The sequence below is a fragment of the Mus caroli genome, chromosome 12 (genome assembly GCF_900094665.2).
Source record: "Mus caroli chromosome 12, CAROLI_EIJ_v1.1, whole genome shotgun sequence".
Classification (NCBI taxonomy): Eukaryota; Metazoa; Chordata; class Mammalia; order Rodentia; family Muridae; genus Mus; species Mus caroli.
In genome coordinates this window covers 85,388,894-85,405,011 of record NC_034581.1, presented here as the reverse complement: position 1 = coordinate 85,405,011, position 16,118 = coordinate 85,388,894, and the positions used below count along the sequence as shown (strand labels likewise).

The window sequence follows — 16,118 nt, the reverse complement described above, 5'->3', positions numbered from 1 at the left end:
AATTATCTCTTCCGCTGTCTAGCTAGAGATCCTAAGTTACCAGGATAACTAAGTCTTTTTCTTATTCAAAGGAAGAAGACATCTTTGTTTAAATATGAGCAGTGTTCCAGTCTCCTGACACATATAATCAAGGATAACAGAAACATCTAGTTCTGATCATGACAAGAATGAACCATAGTGGCCTAGTGTTCTAATTTAAGTTACAAATTAATGTAATGGCAACAGAAAAGAATGATATGCAGCAAACAAAACTCAATGAGGTGACTGAGAACATTGAGTTTAAAAATTAGGTTCAGTAATTAAATTAAATTTACTGAAATTAAACTGCAATTAAGAGGCTCAGATTCATTGCATACTTATAAAAATGGACACTCTGATCACCAGAAACAGAGTTTTCCCATAAACCATCATAGCGAGTAATATTCTATCAGCATTTGCTATTTAACACCATAATAATAGATGCATAATTTGGAGGCAGGAATGATAAGTTAATAGATTGTTCTCTAAGATGGGAGAGTAATTAGGCATTGATAAAGTTCCTAGAATAAGAATGGGGATGGGGATGAGGGAATCCTAAAATGGTTTTTAAGAGGATAAGGGGAGAAAAATCAGAATATATTTTAAGGGAAAGATGGGTAATGACAAAGAAAACAAAATGTAAAACCCATTGAATGATGTAGGGACATGGTAGGTAATAGGTTGTAAAATGCCAATAGTTCATCTTATTTCAAGTTTTTTTGGGGTGGGGGGGGGGAAACGGTGATCAGAAAAAAAAAATCATGGTAGAACAATTTAGAATGTAGGATTCAACTAACTAGCCTTATTCTCCATGATTTCAACTTATGTTTTTAAATTCAAACTAGGTCTTTGCCATGAGTGGAAAGCAGCATTTAAAACCTCATGATAATTTGTCATGACAGCAACATGCTATGGCCTTCCATCATGTTTTCTCTTTAGATTAATTCCATCTGCTTTCCCATATGGAGTTGAAAGAAAGAAAAGAAACCTATTCTTGGAATTAGACACATCTGTCCTGAATCAACAGAGCCACTAATTTCTCATCTAATCACCTGGATTATTTTAGGTGTAAATAAATATAAACTACTTTTTGCTACTCACGCCATGCTTTCTCTCTAAAAGCCCCACCAAACGGAGGTATGCTGTGGGGTTTGGCTTCTCAACTTCCATCACTAGTACAATCAGCTCTAATTTGCATAATGTACCGCTACCCTTGGATTTCTGGAATTTAGTGTAGATATACCCTCTCAGTGAAAACTACTGGAAGGTGTGAAGAAGAGAAAAGAGAAAGAGCATATAGTCACGGTGTACTCTTTAGCCAAGTGTCAACTTTACTCTCTGGGAAACTCTTAAGGGTTATTATTTGAGTGAGTTATAAATAATATTGCTCTTCTATTAGTCTGGGGAACTTTCTTAGGGTGGAAATGATCCACACTTCATAAGAATCTTAGAACCATACAAAGGTTCATATTTTAGTGATAGAATTCTCCAGTTCCTAGGGATGTACTCAATTCATTGATATTTGCCAATAAATCTCCTCAGTGTCCTGTGAGTTGGCACCATTTGACAGTTTCCATAATTTTGCTCTTGTTCTCACATGAGTTGCAACATGTCCAGTGCACAGTGGTGCAGGGTAATGGGCTAGAGGTCATATTTCTTTCTTTGGGAGCGATACACTTACTACAATAGAACTAGGATAATAGATGTACAGAATAAATTTTTTGCCTATCTTCATATCACCTTTTGGAGGAGCTTAACATACTGATTTAGAATAAGCTGTTTAGTGGAAGATTTCTTGGGTAGAATGTTAGCATCTTAAACTAGAAAGACCCCATGCATGTACAACTGTTGCCCATTTATGATGCTATCTCTCTTCTAATCTTTCATCTTCTCTTCCTTCCTCCCTCTTTCTTTTCTATGTAAGCCAGCATTTGTGATTAGTTAATGGCTGAGTAGCCTTGATTATATGTAGAAGATTTTATGTTCTAGTATCCTTGGACTGTTTCATAGTGCCAATCTCTTATAATGGTCCTCATCTTACTTTCCCAGAAAGATTCATTCTGCCAATACTTAAAAACGAAAAGCAGTCGGAGAAAATTGAAATTCAAACTGCAATAGACTGGCTGGAAATGATGGATTGCCTTCATTCTCTTTGTTATAGTCCACTCCATAAAGTGGCCATTGCTTATTCAAGAATGACTGAAAAATGAGGAAAGGCATGCCATAGTTGAGGCTGTTAGATTGAAATGTTGCTTTATTTTTTTGTTATCATTGCTTTACAAGGGAGACTCTACCAATCAATTCTTAGGGCCAACACACTGGTGAGTGTGACAAGGACTATCCAAGTTTCAATTCATGCCACAGGAAGGGTTTGGGTTTCTATTAGCTTGTTTGCATGATTAGGTCTTTTTCCTTTGGTTTTACAGACTTTCCCTAGTCCTCTGTACTTTACCTACACAGTTCAGGCCAGAGCTAGAAATCAGTTGGGGAAGAGAGCACTCTGTTTCCTCCCATGTCTTCCTGTCAGTGTCTCAGTTTTCTTTAGATGCACAAGAGATCATGAACAACAGAAACATAGTTCTAGCATCCTCTCTGTATGAAAAATGCACAGAACTAACTGGAGAAAGTTTTTGTTTATATTATTTGCCCAAGATGTCTCAAAATCAATGTCAGATATCATTCTTATTGTTGTAATTCACAATGATTAATATCTTTATAAGAAAAAATATGTGTACATATGAATAAATGTGTATTATAAATACACATGCATATAATTTTGGAGTATGAAGATCTTTCTATTGAAATTAACATGAAATTTGATAATAACAGCAAAACAAACAGGCTTTGCATCATGTAACTGTTTCATTTTAGATTCACATCCTTTTGGAAGTCATTATCTGTTGCCTCATTTTAACATCAAGTTCACATAGGTTTAAATTAAATCTGTGCACGTCTCTAGTCAGTGTTGCACAAAGACTAATTAATTAAATCTCAGAATACCCTGGGGGAATAAGCAGCATTATTTCTCCTCTCCTCATATGGGAAATCTGAGACACAAAGAGGTTAAGTGGGTTGTCTAAGGTCAGAAAGTCCGTCAATAGTCGACAGAGCCAGCAAACCCACTCCGTAATGCTGTGACTTAGCTCTCCTCCCCAGTGGCAGAAAGAACTCCAAAAAGACACCCCATGTGTTTCAGAAGGCACTGGTCTAACCTTCCATTTATTTATTTACTCCTTATACCCATATTCACAAACAAGGTCTTCCAGTGCAAATTTCCATTCTATTTGCAAATGAAGTTAGCTAGATAGAGGAAGAGGTAAAGAAAATAGATGCTACTCACCCAAGTTACATAAAGAGTAATTTCAGGGAAAACAGTATAGACAGTAATCTGTTTCCCAGTGTTTTGTCCAATAATATATACATACTTACATATATATGTATCTAATAAAGAAGCCAAGATACACCCATCCATACCGCCTAACCCACCCTTTTCCTCCCAGCACTGGACATGTGTGTATGAGGGCTTCCTTTTTCCATGAAAGCCAGCTGATAACGCAGCTATCAGAAAGAAAACTAAAAGCTTACTAACCACTTTATAATGGTTTGTACAAATGAAAATGCCTGGCATGCTATTAAACTTAGACTTCAAAAGGCAATGGAATAAAATAAAAATATTATTAACATAAAATTAAAAGAAACACAAAAGTTCTCTCAGGCACATGAGACTCAGGCATGCATCGCTTTCTGTTTTAAAAGTGAGGCAATCATTGTCTTTAACGTTAAAGGGACTTTATGAGCTGTTGATTACTAATCACAATTATTTGCTTTTTAGAGTTATTCTTAATTTATTTTTAATTAGACCACATATGTTGAAAATAAGGCATGCAGTTAAGATTCAGTGGGGATTTTCCATGTCTAAACATCTGAAGCATACACGGGGGTCCTTCATTTCTTTATTTGTAGATTATGTAGTATCTCCAACTACTTCTCATGCATACCTCAATCAAATCTCTGCAACATGTAAGGGGTTCTTTTAGGCCTTGAAATACATGTTCGTTTATACTGCCTCAAGGAAGAACAGAACCCCTCACTTTCTTAAAGATTAAGAGAATTTTCCTCATGGAAAAGCAAGTGTGTTTCTAGTAAGCAAAAGAAACCGCACAGAAAATTCTGCCAGGGTTTGTGATCGCTGCCTTCTTGAAGTTAGAGTGGTTGTTCCTGTCAGCAAATCCCAACATGTTGTTTGGATTTTCACAAGACTTTTCCCTTATCAACTCATTGTCTTAACAACTTACACTTGCATGTTGCATAAAACATCCTCTGAATGCACCAGGGTATCACACCAGCAAAGTGTGAAAAAGGTTTGTTTAGCTTCACTTTCCTGAAGCAACTGCAAAGTAATTAAGTTTGCCTAGAAACTTAGCCTCTGACAGTTTGAATTTAGAGGGAAAAAAAAATGTGTTCTTTCTCATTCCTTTCATTGTTTAAAAACAAATGTTCATACACACTGCTTCCTTTATAACATTTGGTTTAAGCACTTTAAATTACAAGAGTTGATCTTAGAGTTTTTGAGTTGATTTGATGTGGTTTGTTTTGTTTTGGTTGGTTGGTTGGTGGGTTAACCATGCTCTAGATAGCAAAGCCAAAACAGACTCAAGATACAAGTTTAACAAGTTCTTTTGAAAATTCTTTAGAAAGCTTTGGTGAGAGGTAATTTAAAACAAATTAACAAATTATGTCATGCAGTGGTTAAATTGCCATAATCCATTTCTTTCTTTCTTTTTCTTTTAAAATAGAGTTTCCTGGAAATTCCTTGTTTGTGGCTGCCATGTTGACAGCAGGCTAGATGTTAGTCCCTTTAACTGTGTTTTAATGGCGATGTATTATTGCATGATTTATCAACATATGGCAGGTGGAAGCTGACACAAATTATAATGAAAATTAAAACAGTCATTTATGCAGCAGGCGATTATCATTTAAGGAACATTTATTTGCAGGCTTTAAAAATGAGGGTTTAGAATCAAATGATTTTAGAATGAAAGTTTAACGACCGTTACCTTTTTCCTGCAGCCACTCCTCTACTGGCCGGTTATATTTGAAGGGGATTTTCTGTTTTACCATTTGGAGGCGTTCATTATCAGTGTTGCCTTTAAAGTTTAAAAAACAGCTTAAAGAACAATCTGAAAAGTCAATAGGTCATTAAAGAAAAAACATCCTAGGTGTTCAGTTTGTTTTATGAAGAGTTTTAGAGATAGATATCAATTTATCGTTAGAAGAGGTGGAGCTGAATTCACTCTGCCCTTGAATGACAGGTTGGAGGTCAGATTGATCTCAACTATGCAGTGCTCCATCACATGTTGGTCACGTGATTTGGGATACAAATCAGTAAGCAGTCAGGCTATTTACAGAAATCTCTACTTTTTAAACGCCTCCTCATCCTTCTTTCTCTCACCTACCATGGAGCTGGTGACAGTGAGGCTCAGTATCTAATCTTTCAACATTTCTCCTACCACCCAAGTTCACAATGAAAAGGGAATCCTCAGAACCTCATCCATGCAGATGCTACTGTTTTTCTGATGGGTTCCCTTCGGGAGCACAGGGCTGTTCACTTGGTGTTACTCTCAAGCATCTGTCCTTGCTCTGTACTCTAGAGAAGAAAAAAGGTGCCAGAGAAGATGATTGAACCCCTGCTATCCAAGGAAGATTGGCCAAGAGACAGTTCTAGGGTTTGGTTACATGTTTTTGTTTGTTTGCTTGGTCGGTCGGTTGGTTGATTTGGATGTATGAGATAAGACTGACTGTAGTCCAGGTTAGCTTTAACATATAGTAATTCTCTTGCCTTGGCCTCTAGAGCTTGAACTAAAGGGAGATTTCTTACTCCAAAAGGAAACCCTAGTAGTGAAATAACTAGATGAAACTGGCAGATTAGAACCTGTGGCACCATAGACCTCTATCGGTTTGTTGTTGTTATTGTTGTTGCTGGACATTTGAAAGAGATGGGATCTACAAGGAACATAACTACAGGCAAAGGAAGTTATACCATTAAAGGGCATTTACTAGCCTTTGAGCATTTATACTTCATTATTGCTAGAACATGCTGACTCAACAGTTCATTCCACCACTAATGCCCCTTCTATGAAAGGGTCTTCCAGACCAAGCATCCATTCACAAAACCTGTGAAGACTATTGCTCGTGGGCATGAAATGTTCAATTAGTTTCAGGCTCAAACATTGTGTTTTAACTACTGGTATGCCCTCTCTTCATTCTGTTACTGTTATTACCACTCTTGGGTGGTTTGTCTAATTAGGAGAAACTTGGAGAGTGCTGGTGTGGAGTCACACCCCTAATGAATATGCCTCAAATAACAAAATAACGAAGGCATGCTTTAGGAACTGTTCTAGCTCATCAGCCAACTGCACATTGATTTAGGAAGAACCAGTACACTTTAATTCATCATGTTTGATTCAGAGGCCTGTGTTATAACTTAGGAAACTCCACTCCAAATTACTAATATTTTAAAAAGGAAGCAAAAATCTTTAAAAAACAGATGGCTGAGGATTAAATTACAGAGAAGTCCAGAAGCTAGAGTGAATAGTAGGTTGTAGTATAGCCTCAGACCAAGTAAATAGAAGTGACCCATCACATTTCAATCACAGAGTCATTGCATGGCACCAGTTACAACTGGCCGAGAACTGTGACAATGAGGATCTCCTTTGATGGGCTTAGTGGGAGAAGGTTGAAGAAAGAAAGTGGATAGCAATGTTGGTAGATGGTGATTCCCCATAGTCTTCTCTGATGAAAACATTATTCTGAAAATCCTAGTAATCCTTACTGCCTTGGGATTGTTTTTTTGTTTGTTTGTTTTTGTTTTTGTTTTTCTGCCAGCAGCTCATGAGAAGCAACATGCTTCTAGCCCACAGTGAAGATCTCTAGCTGCCTACATAAATTATAATGTATCAACATATCAAAGGGCTGTCAGAACCCATTGGAGGCTTTCTTATCCAGCAGCTCTAGGCCTTGGGTCCTAGACCTAGAACCAGCAATAAACAAAAACTTACTGATGAATAATGTGGATAAGAGGAAAAATAAACAGTCCTGGACTCTAATGGATAGTTTAAGGTTTTTTTCAAAGTGTAGTAGTGTGAAGAATAGGAGACAATAAGCAAGAGGAAAAATCAAGAAAGAGGGTCGTTTCTTGCTGTCTCTATATGGCCATAGTTAAGGACATTGGTTTAACTGGTCATGCAGCTCCAGTTACTGATCGTGGTGATATTTGTTCTTGGAGGACCAGTATACTTTGTATTTTATTAATGAAAAATAAATTAGATAATTCTTAAATGTTTTCATATAAATGGAGTACTTTTCTGAAAATAATTCATATGCCTGATTGTTAATTCTACTCAGCAGGTGGCATATAATGTGGACTTCTAGGGGACAATGAGATGCCATACCGAGGAATGGAAATTGAATTATGCAGAATTCACCTTCAATAAATTTTGCTGCATTGGGTATTTTTTTATTTATGGTTATTGTTGACAACTTTGATAAAGACAGTGATGATTTACATTGTACTCCCTGTAATGAATTAGTGAAGGCAAAAATAAATATAAAATGGGAAGTCTTACTAATATGCTGGGCCAATACAGAAATAACTAAAGGTCCAAATTGCCAGGGTCATCTAGACAACAAAGTTAATTAATTTAGGTTATATTTATTTGCTTTCTCTAAATATAAATATATAAATATCCCCCTGGTTTTCCCAAAAGAGCCAGATATCCATGATTCATCCTCTTTTAAATATAAACTAGTGTAGGAAATCATTTATGGACATAGTACAGGGGGAAAAAAGAGGAAGCTGTTCGGTAAACAATGGAGAAAAGCACAGCTGGAATCAATCTCTGACCTTTCTGAAAATATAGACAGTCCATTCTTCTCCACCTCAGCTTTAAAGACATTTAGAAGCATGGTTTAAGTCTTGGACACCAGACTAATCGCATCTGGCACCAAGGACAGTGATGTAGCATGCTGTTAAAAGTCATGAAAGACAGAAGGCCATTTGGAAAACCACATTGGTTTAAGTCACCACATTAACATTATTCTTAGTCTCTTTTCATGTTCTTGTTGGCTTTTATTTTAATTTGTCTAAAACACTGGTAAGCCCTGTTTTAGAAACATGTGCAAGTGAATGGGTTCATTTGCCCCGAGCCCCATTCTAGAGATGGAAGGAAGGGCATATATTCTTTATTATAAGAATTCATACAGAGGACTATTCTGAAAGCTGCACAAACCACTTTAAATTCATATACACTCTTATTAAATACACAATGACATTAAGCTGTACATTTCATATAACAGCTAGCATGGACACTTAAAGAGTATAATTAATTACTCAATAAAAATAATGCTATACTCAGGATAGAATGGCCTTATGAACAGTAAGTCATAATTTCCTTCAAATAAAGCATAAGAATTACTGATTTGACAGAAACATCAGTTATTACCACATAGAGTGACTCATAAATTGAATAGGGAGCTCTTATAATAAGTACTTAAGTTAATTATATGAATTGGACTTCTACATAGAATGAAAATTTTAGAGAAACAAATAGCCATGTTTTAGTCTACTTGAAGTAGAATATGTACATGTTTATTCTCTGACACTCTTGACAAGTCATTGAAATTTTATATAATTGGTTTTCTACAGTCTACTAGCACATTATCAACTAGTACCACTTCTGGAGACGTATAGAATATGCACTGTGAAATTATAACATTGAGAAGAACAGAAGGCTCTGAGTTGAATTCACCAAAGCCCAGCTGGTTCATACACATAACATTGACCATTCTGTAGAATTACCTTACCGTTTCCCCTTCCCACTTAACTTTCTGAGGCTCAAAGTGTCTAAGTAATATAATCAGTAAAATAAGGTAAACAGTATCTCTTTAAAATGTGGACTTGATCTTCACTAATCACCGCCACAGAGTAAAACCATCCGGCAACTGGAGAACTGAATGAACACAAGAAGAAAATTCTTGCATAGAACAAAAGGCAACATCTCTAACACCACAGTCCAAACACTGGCTACTGTACTAGAATATATGAATATATATATATATATATATATATATATATATACACTGGATTTATTGAGGACAATAATGTTAACATAACTTAACTTCCCTCTCATCCAAAGGAAGCACACTGGTTCTATGGTTTGTTCCCATGTTGTTCATGCTATCAGCTGTCACTAGAAAGATGACTATATTCCGTTTGGTCTCACTAAGGTTATCACTCAAAGAACACCTAATAATGAGACAAGTAAAGCATTCTAAATATCCTCCCGAATCTCCAGCTGTTGCTGTTTATATGTCTATATTTTCTAAAATATATTCAGCTAATTCCTTTTCCAAAGCAAAGTGGGTTTCTAAAAACCACTGAAAGCAAAAGAGCAATTGAGGCCCTGACAAATGTGATTTCTTCGTCCAGCCACAGGTAATGATGATGTAGTGCCACCAAGTTGAGGAAGAGTAGCTTAAAGGTTCTGGCAATTTGCACCAGGCTGGCAGAAAATGCTTTTCTGCAAGCAGACTATTAATACCATCTGAAGTGTTGTCAAGCATGTGGCTGTGCTAATAGGAATAACTGTAGCAACATTCATCTGGATGAAATTAATGCCAGAGGTATTTTTGCATTTTGTTTTGAGCTACAGAATCAGGACAGAAAAGTTTTCTTTATTGCTCTATCAACACACACACACACACACACACACACACACACACACACACACACACAGAAAAGGAGTCTATTGACTAGCTGGATACTGAGGTCTATGGACAAGGGCTGGTAGCAAAAAAAAAATCAATGCCAGCCACTCAAGTTCACAGGTTCTTGCCAGGCCTCTGTCCCCAAGGAACACTCTGTGAGTTTCAAAGCAACTATATAACACTGAAGAAAAGGTACTCTCAGTGTGGCTTTAGCCATGTTCGTGGAGCTTTCCCAAAACAGCTTTCTTAGAGTTAGATAGGGAAGCATACTCCCCAAAGGACATCAAGAATGTTCAATCACTTGTAAGGGATGGATGGACCTCAACACAGAGCTAGTATGTTATATTTATAAAGTGCTTTTCAACCAAAGAGCTCAGAATGCAATTACAAACTCCATCTCATTAATCCTCATGACACGACACACCTTTAGGCTGCCGGAATCGGAACTATTTGTACGTTGTGGACTTTGATCCTTTAGGGTGTCAAGACAAAGAAATTAATCTTCTAAAACAGAAAACTCATCAAGTGGAGAAAGTGATTTAAAGACCCAGAGCACATGGGCATTATTAAGTAAGGAGTTTTTGGACATCCACTTAACTAGTTCCTTCAGCCTGGGGGACTTACTTTTCCTAATGAACAAGATAGACAGAAGTGTGGTCACCAAACAGACCTCAGCATGACTGACAGAACTCACTTCTGTATATGACATGGCATTTTCTTCCTTTGCAAAAGAAGTTGAACTGTTTAGGCAAAGGTAGTATTCTATAGCTAGCTCCTTAAGTGGCCCTGCTCCTATTCCTTCCTGTCTGTTGTTGGCTGAAAACACACTTTTCATGCACATACTTTAACACTGAATGATTCTTTCAAATCCTAAAAGTATACTGGGGAGGGGGGGCATGTTTTATTGGACAATTATGATGCTGAAGACACTCTGATGCAATCAATAAGACATGCATCATCATTTACTGTCCGTGCTCCACCTTTTCAGCTCATTTCTTCTAAACTTTCTTCCAAGTTTATGAATTTAATCAAGATTATTTGGAACCATGAAGTTTAGATGATGGCAACATCTTCCTCCCTTCCCATGGTCAAAGAGAGTGTTTTGAAGGAATTTGATTGGAGGTTTTTTTTTTTTTTCAGTATTGTCATGCTCTGTATCGTTAACTTATTATAGAAAAGCCAATCATAAAGTTGACATGCTATATAAGTTAATGAAATATAAGCTGGCAATATATGCTGGTAGACTCTCTGAATTTGCATCTCTCTTTTCTAGAAAATGTATGCATTCACATGTGTGTAAATTTTGGCTTCTTTTCTTTTTCTTTTAAAGAGTTATTTATTTTATGTATATGAGTACACTGTAGCTGTCTTCTGACACACTAGAAGAGGGCATCAGATCCCATTACAGATGGTTGTGAGCCACCATATGGTTGCTGGGAATTGAACTCAGGACCTTTGGAAAAGCAGTCAGTGCTCTTAACCACTGAGCCATGTCTTCAACCCAAATTTCAGTTTCTTTACATATAAAATATTATTTTTATAATAACTATAACAAGGATTTGTTTAGAGAATTAACTGAGGGATTTTATGGGAAGCACTTAGCAAACTGTGTACCAGACAAATCATAGAGGTAGAGGTATTTTAGATTATATTGCTCAGCTTTCTGCCACTATAAAGAAATATCTGATGATATTAATTCAAATATGGAGAAGTTATACTTTGACTCATCCTTTTAGAATTGCAATCCAAGCTTAGAGGATCCCATTTGTTTTGGGGTGTTGAAGAAACATCAATAGACTATGTTGAAGCAAAATTGCTCCCTTTACTAACCAGGAAACAAAGAGGAAGCCTAGAGATGTCATTGTCCCCATCATGCCCTTGGTGATCTAAGTATCTTTCATAACTTTTGTTAATTGTTGGTACCATTTGTTAATTTTTGGTATTAATTCCTAAGTGCAAAAGTCCTAGTTACAAACCCCTTACTTGTGCTTATATATTGTGGTGTGCTCAGTATTTGTTTCTTCTAGAACTTTCAGAGTTTCAAGTTCAGCATGGAGGTCTTTGATTCACTTGGAGTAGATCTTAGTACATGGTGAAAGATAAATATTGCATTTTACTTTCCACAAGTGGATACCCAATTTCCTCAACACCATTTTGAAGATGATTTTTTTTTCCTTAAAGTGTGTGCTTTGGCAGTGTTTGTTTGTTTGTTTGGTTTGTTTTGTTTTGTTGGTCAAGAATTTGGTGGCTATAATTGCATGGGTTTGTATGTATTCCATTCTATTGATATGCATGTCTGTGTTCGTGCCAGTACCATGCTCTTTTTATCAATTTCAAATCAAATATGCTCATCTCCATAGCGTTTTTTCCTCAGGATGCTTCAAGCTAAAAATATCTTAATGGTTCCCCCTGCCTCTAATGTGGGCATCGTGAATACTAAACATTTAACATATAGGACTTTGGGAACATTCAAGATCCAAACAGTAATGTAGACAGACCTTCCTTAAAGTCCATGCCCAGGAATGAATATAGATGCTGCTGTATTTATCACAGAGTTATATTACCATAAGCACATTATAAGTCAAGTTTAACATATATTTAATATAACTCAGCTATATACTCTAGAATTTTTATTATCACCCCCACATTATCATACATCTAACTTATAACTACCACTGGGTGCCTCAACCACTATCAGGATAGAGCACCTTACTATACATTTCTAATCTATACAACGATTAAAATTCAAAGCATGTGTGCTATTGAGTGTGTATTGCTTTCATAACACCGTAAAGCTAAACAAAAACTATAAGTTGAAAGACCCTATGTCTAGAACCAGCTACATAGTGCCTTTAGGATCTAAATGTCACTGTTTCTACTCCATTCATGATCCATCTGTGACCTGCTAAGGGTACAGGTGTGCACTATTTGTCTAAACAACCACTATTCGATGTTTTCCTTATTACCAATAGAAGCCCATAGCAGCCCCCAGTTGAATTGCCCTCCCCTAAATGTTAGTCAATCTTGCATCTATCCAATGCACATTTTGAACTTCAAAGCAGGACTTTAATTACATTTCAGTAAATTTATTTTCTTTTTTATTTTATAACAGCCTTCAAAACTGATAAGAAAATGTTTACCTCTGGGTTTCTCTTGCGTTTTGTAGGAAGTATCTCTCTTAGCTTTGTGTCATCGGCAAAATTTAATAAGCCTATCTTTTGTACATTTATTTTAGTCACTGAAAATGTTTGCAAAGTAGGAAGATGGCAGTGTAGCTTTATTAACGTCTACAAAATTCATTGCAATTTGTAAATTGCCTTGCAATTTCTGAGTCGAGGTTTGATTTTCAAAACTTAGAAGTAAGCTGAACTGAAGACATGAATCATTTCAAGGAACTTTTTCTGGTGCTTATTGGTGTTTTGCCTGCATATGTGTCTGTGTGAGGGTGATGAATCCCCTGGAGCTGGAGTTATAATCAGTTTTCAACTGCCAGGTGGTGGTGGGAATCGAACTTGGGTCCTCTAGAAGAGGAGACAGTGCTCTTAACTGCTGAGCCATCTCCCCAGCTCTATAGACCTGATTCTAAGGAGTGGGATGTGGTGGAAACACGAACAGTGTTTGTACTTAGTTGTTAAGCCATAAAAGGTGTAGAGATTCTTTGTTTCTCAGATAGTCCCTAAAAGGAGGCTAAAGACAGAGAGACACTTAAGAGGGTTTATAAAGAGATGGACAAGTTATGGAATTGAGGTAGTGAGGACAGCCAGGTAGAAAGAAACAGCCAGACAAATGCAATTAAACAAGCTCTCTGTCCCTGTGAATGTGAGCAACCACTAACACAGTTAATCTCCCCACACAGGTACATCTGCAGGCGACCAGTGGAAAGTTTGACTACAACTGATCAGACATTTAAGCTCATGAGAGACACTTGCCTAAGCTGCTAACTGAAACCTGACATATAGAAACCATGATGTAATAAATGCTACTTTTATTATTTGTGCTTTCTCCCAAATGAAGTGGAGTGTTTTGCCACACTTTGAAGGTCACTAGAGAACTAATAAACATCAAAGAGATTTCCTCCCCGCTATCCTTATGTTGTCCAGTTCAGGAAGAAATTCCTGAACCACTATGCATATGAGTTTATAACATTCCCACTGTCTTTCCATTTGCTATAATCACCAAGAACGCATTCATACTAGTTTGTTATTGTTGATGTATTTTCATGAGCCCATGTTAGTCCTCAGACAATGTTAGGTTCTTTCTTATCAAATCTTTTTAATCAAATGGAACTTGATAAGTTGTGGATATGACTCCCAAGTTTAAGAGATCCATCTTTTTATATAATGTAAGATTTAGGACATTTTCTAGTACTATTTTCTATTCTAACTTTTCTCCTACTCATTATTTTTAAGTGAATATAGAAATGGCTTAGGATATATGTTCCTTGGGTCTGTTGGTTGCTTACCTGAGATATAGAAACTCAATCTCTTTGAAAAACGTGTGTGCCATATTCTTACTTTCTGTAGAACTGCAAGTTAAGATTTCTTATTTCTATTACTGGCATTATTCTCTACAGTCTAATGACATTAAACATGTGTATAGAGGAAATGGTGTGTTCATTTTACCATGATGTTCTCTCTTGAAAGAGTTCTGTTCAACTTTCAAATTCATTGCAAAGTAGTTTCTGAGACTCTTGAAAATCTACAAACATTTACAAAAATGTATCATTTATTACTTGAGAGAAGACAATAGTTAATGTAAGGTTGTAGAGTCTTCAAAGACTATCTGTGAAACATAATTTTCCTGATTTGTTGTTTCTCATAGTTCTGCATCATTGGAATTTGAAACTTGGAGACTAGCCTAGGTAAGCATCAGAGAACATATTCTGAATACTGTCTCTCCTCATGGAGTTAATTAAGAAACAGTATATTTGCCTATTTTTTTAGGATTATACTATTTCTACGACTTCAGAGTGATCAAGTTAACAGTCATAATTCACTTAACATAATATTTAAAGGTCAGCTGAATATACATTGTAATGTAGGCTAAGAATCAAAATATTCTAGTGAAGAAGTCACCCGAGGGAATGCAGTAGCTTAGTACATCTTGAATTCATACAATGCCTCGTTAACTCTACTTGGAAGATTCATTCAAATTGATTTGTTTGTGAGATTGCAGTATGGCCTCAAATCTGGCTACAAACAAAGAATGATTATAAACAATGTATTTAATTCAGAGAAATACCTGGAGAATGTTTAGATTATTGTAAAGATTGTTTTTTAAAAATTAACCATCCTTTTAAAAAGAGAAGAATGGAAGATGAAAGGAAAGACAAAAGAAGAGACTACATGCTATATAATAGTGACAACAAATTTAATAAATGGTGCTGATTTATGATACGCACCCCAAAATGCAAATGAACTTTTTGAAATGATCCAAAGATAATACAGACATAAAATATTAAAATGGCCATGTAGTTTCCTTTAAAAACAATTAATGTAATTCAAGGAAAGATGATTACATACACTAAGAAAATGAAGAAAGAAAAGAAAAATTAACAAAGACCTATGATATAGTATGAGAAACAAAGGTTAACTTCAAAATACCAGTTGCTAAAGAAGAGGATAGATAGAGTTAGGAGATGGCACAGATAGTAAAGCATTTATGATGCCAGAGTAGAGCAAAACACACACACACATACACCACACACACACACACACACACACACACACACACACACAGAGAGACAGAGACAGAGACAGAGACAGAGAGACAGAGACAGACAGAGGTGTGAGAGAGACAGAGAGAGACAGAATTCCTCACCAAAATTTTCTAATTTCTAACTTCAGTTAGAGACCAGTATGCAAGAATGAGAGGAGACATTTTAGGAGAAAAACATGACTACAGCAATCAGGCCCCTTCTCTTCCAGGGCTTGCAAGAAAAAAAGCATCTAACTGCTCATTCCAGTGTTTGTTTACTCGGATTTTTTGAAATGGCCGTGTCTTATTCCTCCCTTCAGCAGTTGAGTCCACTTAGGGTTCTAGGCTGGCTGTTAGACTCATTAGCCTATGGCCCATTCACAAAGCTGATGTGTACGGAAGACTGAACCTACTTGGGGGTGCGCTCACCCCTCCTTCTGCCACATCCAGCCGCCTAAACTGCTCCTCCAACTCAATAATCCCAGATGAATCCTAACCAGTATATAGCAAACCCATCAAAACTGTGGCCTTGGTCATAGTATCCTGAAGCTGGGAGAAGAGAGCCAAAGACAGACAACTGAGCTTCTTTCCAGTGTTTCTGGCTTTGCCCTGCCCTTTTTCACTTGAAAAATTGATAT

General features: G+C 36.5%; 1 protein-coding gene across 38 annotated transcripts in view; it reads right to left on the bottom strand.

The window, feature by feature from the left end:
- The window catches only part of Nrxn3 (neurexin 3), a 1,604,379-nt gene that overhangs the window by 128,948 nt on the left and 1,459,313 nt on the right, over positions 1-16,118 (bottom strand). For 26 of the 38 annotated variants that reach the window (XM_029484652.1, XM_021179711.2, XM_029484636.1 and 23 more), the window contains one exon: positions 5,076-5,165. The exons of the other annotated variants lie outside the window; for them this stretch is intronic. In XM_029484652.1, the coding sequence (XP_029340512.1) occupies positions 5,076-5,165 (90 nt within the window). The remainder of the gene's footprint in view (positions 1-5,075; positions 5,166-16,118) is intronic. 38 annotated transcript variants of the gene reach the window in all.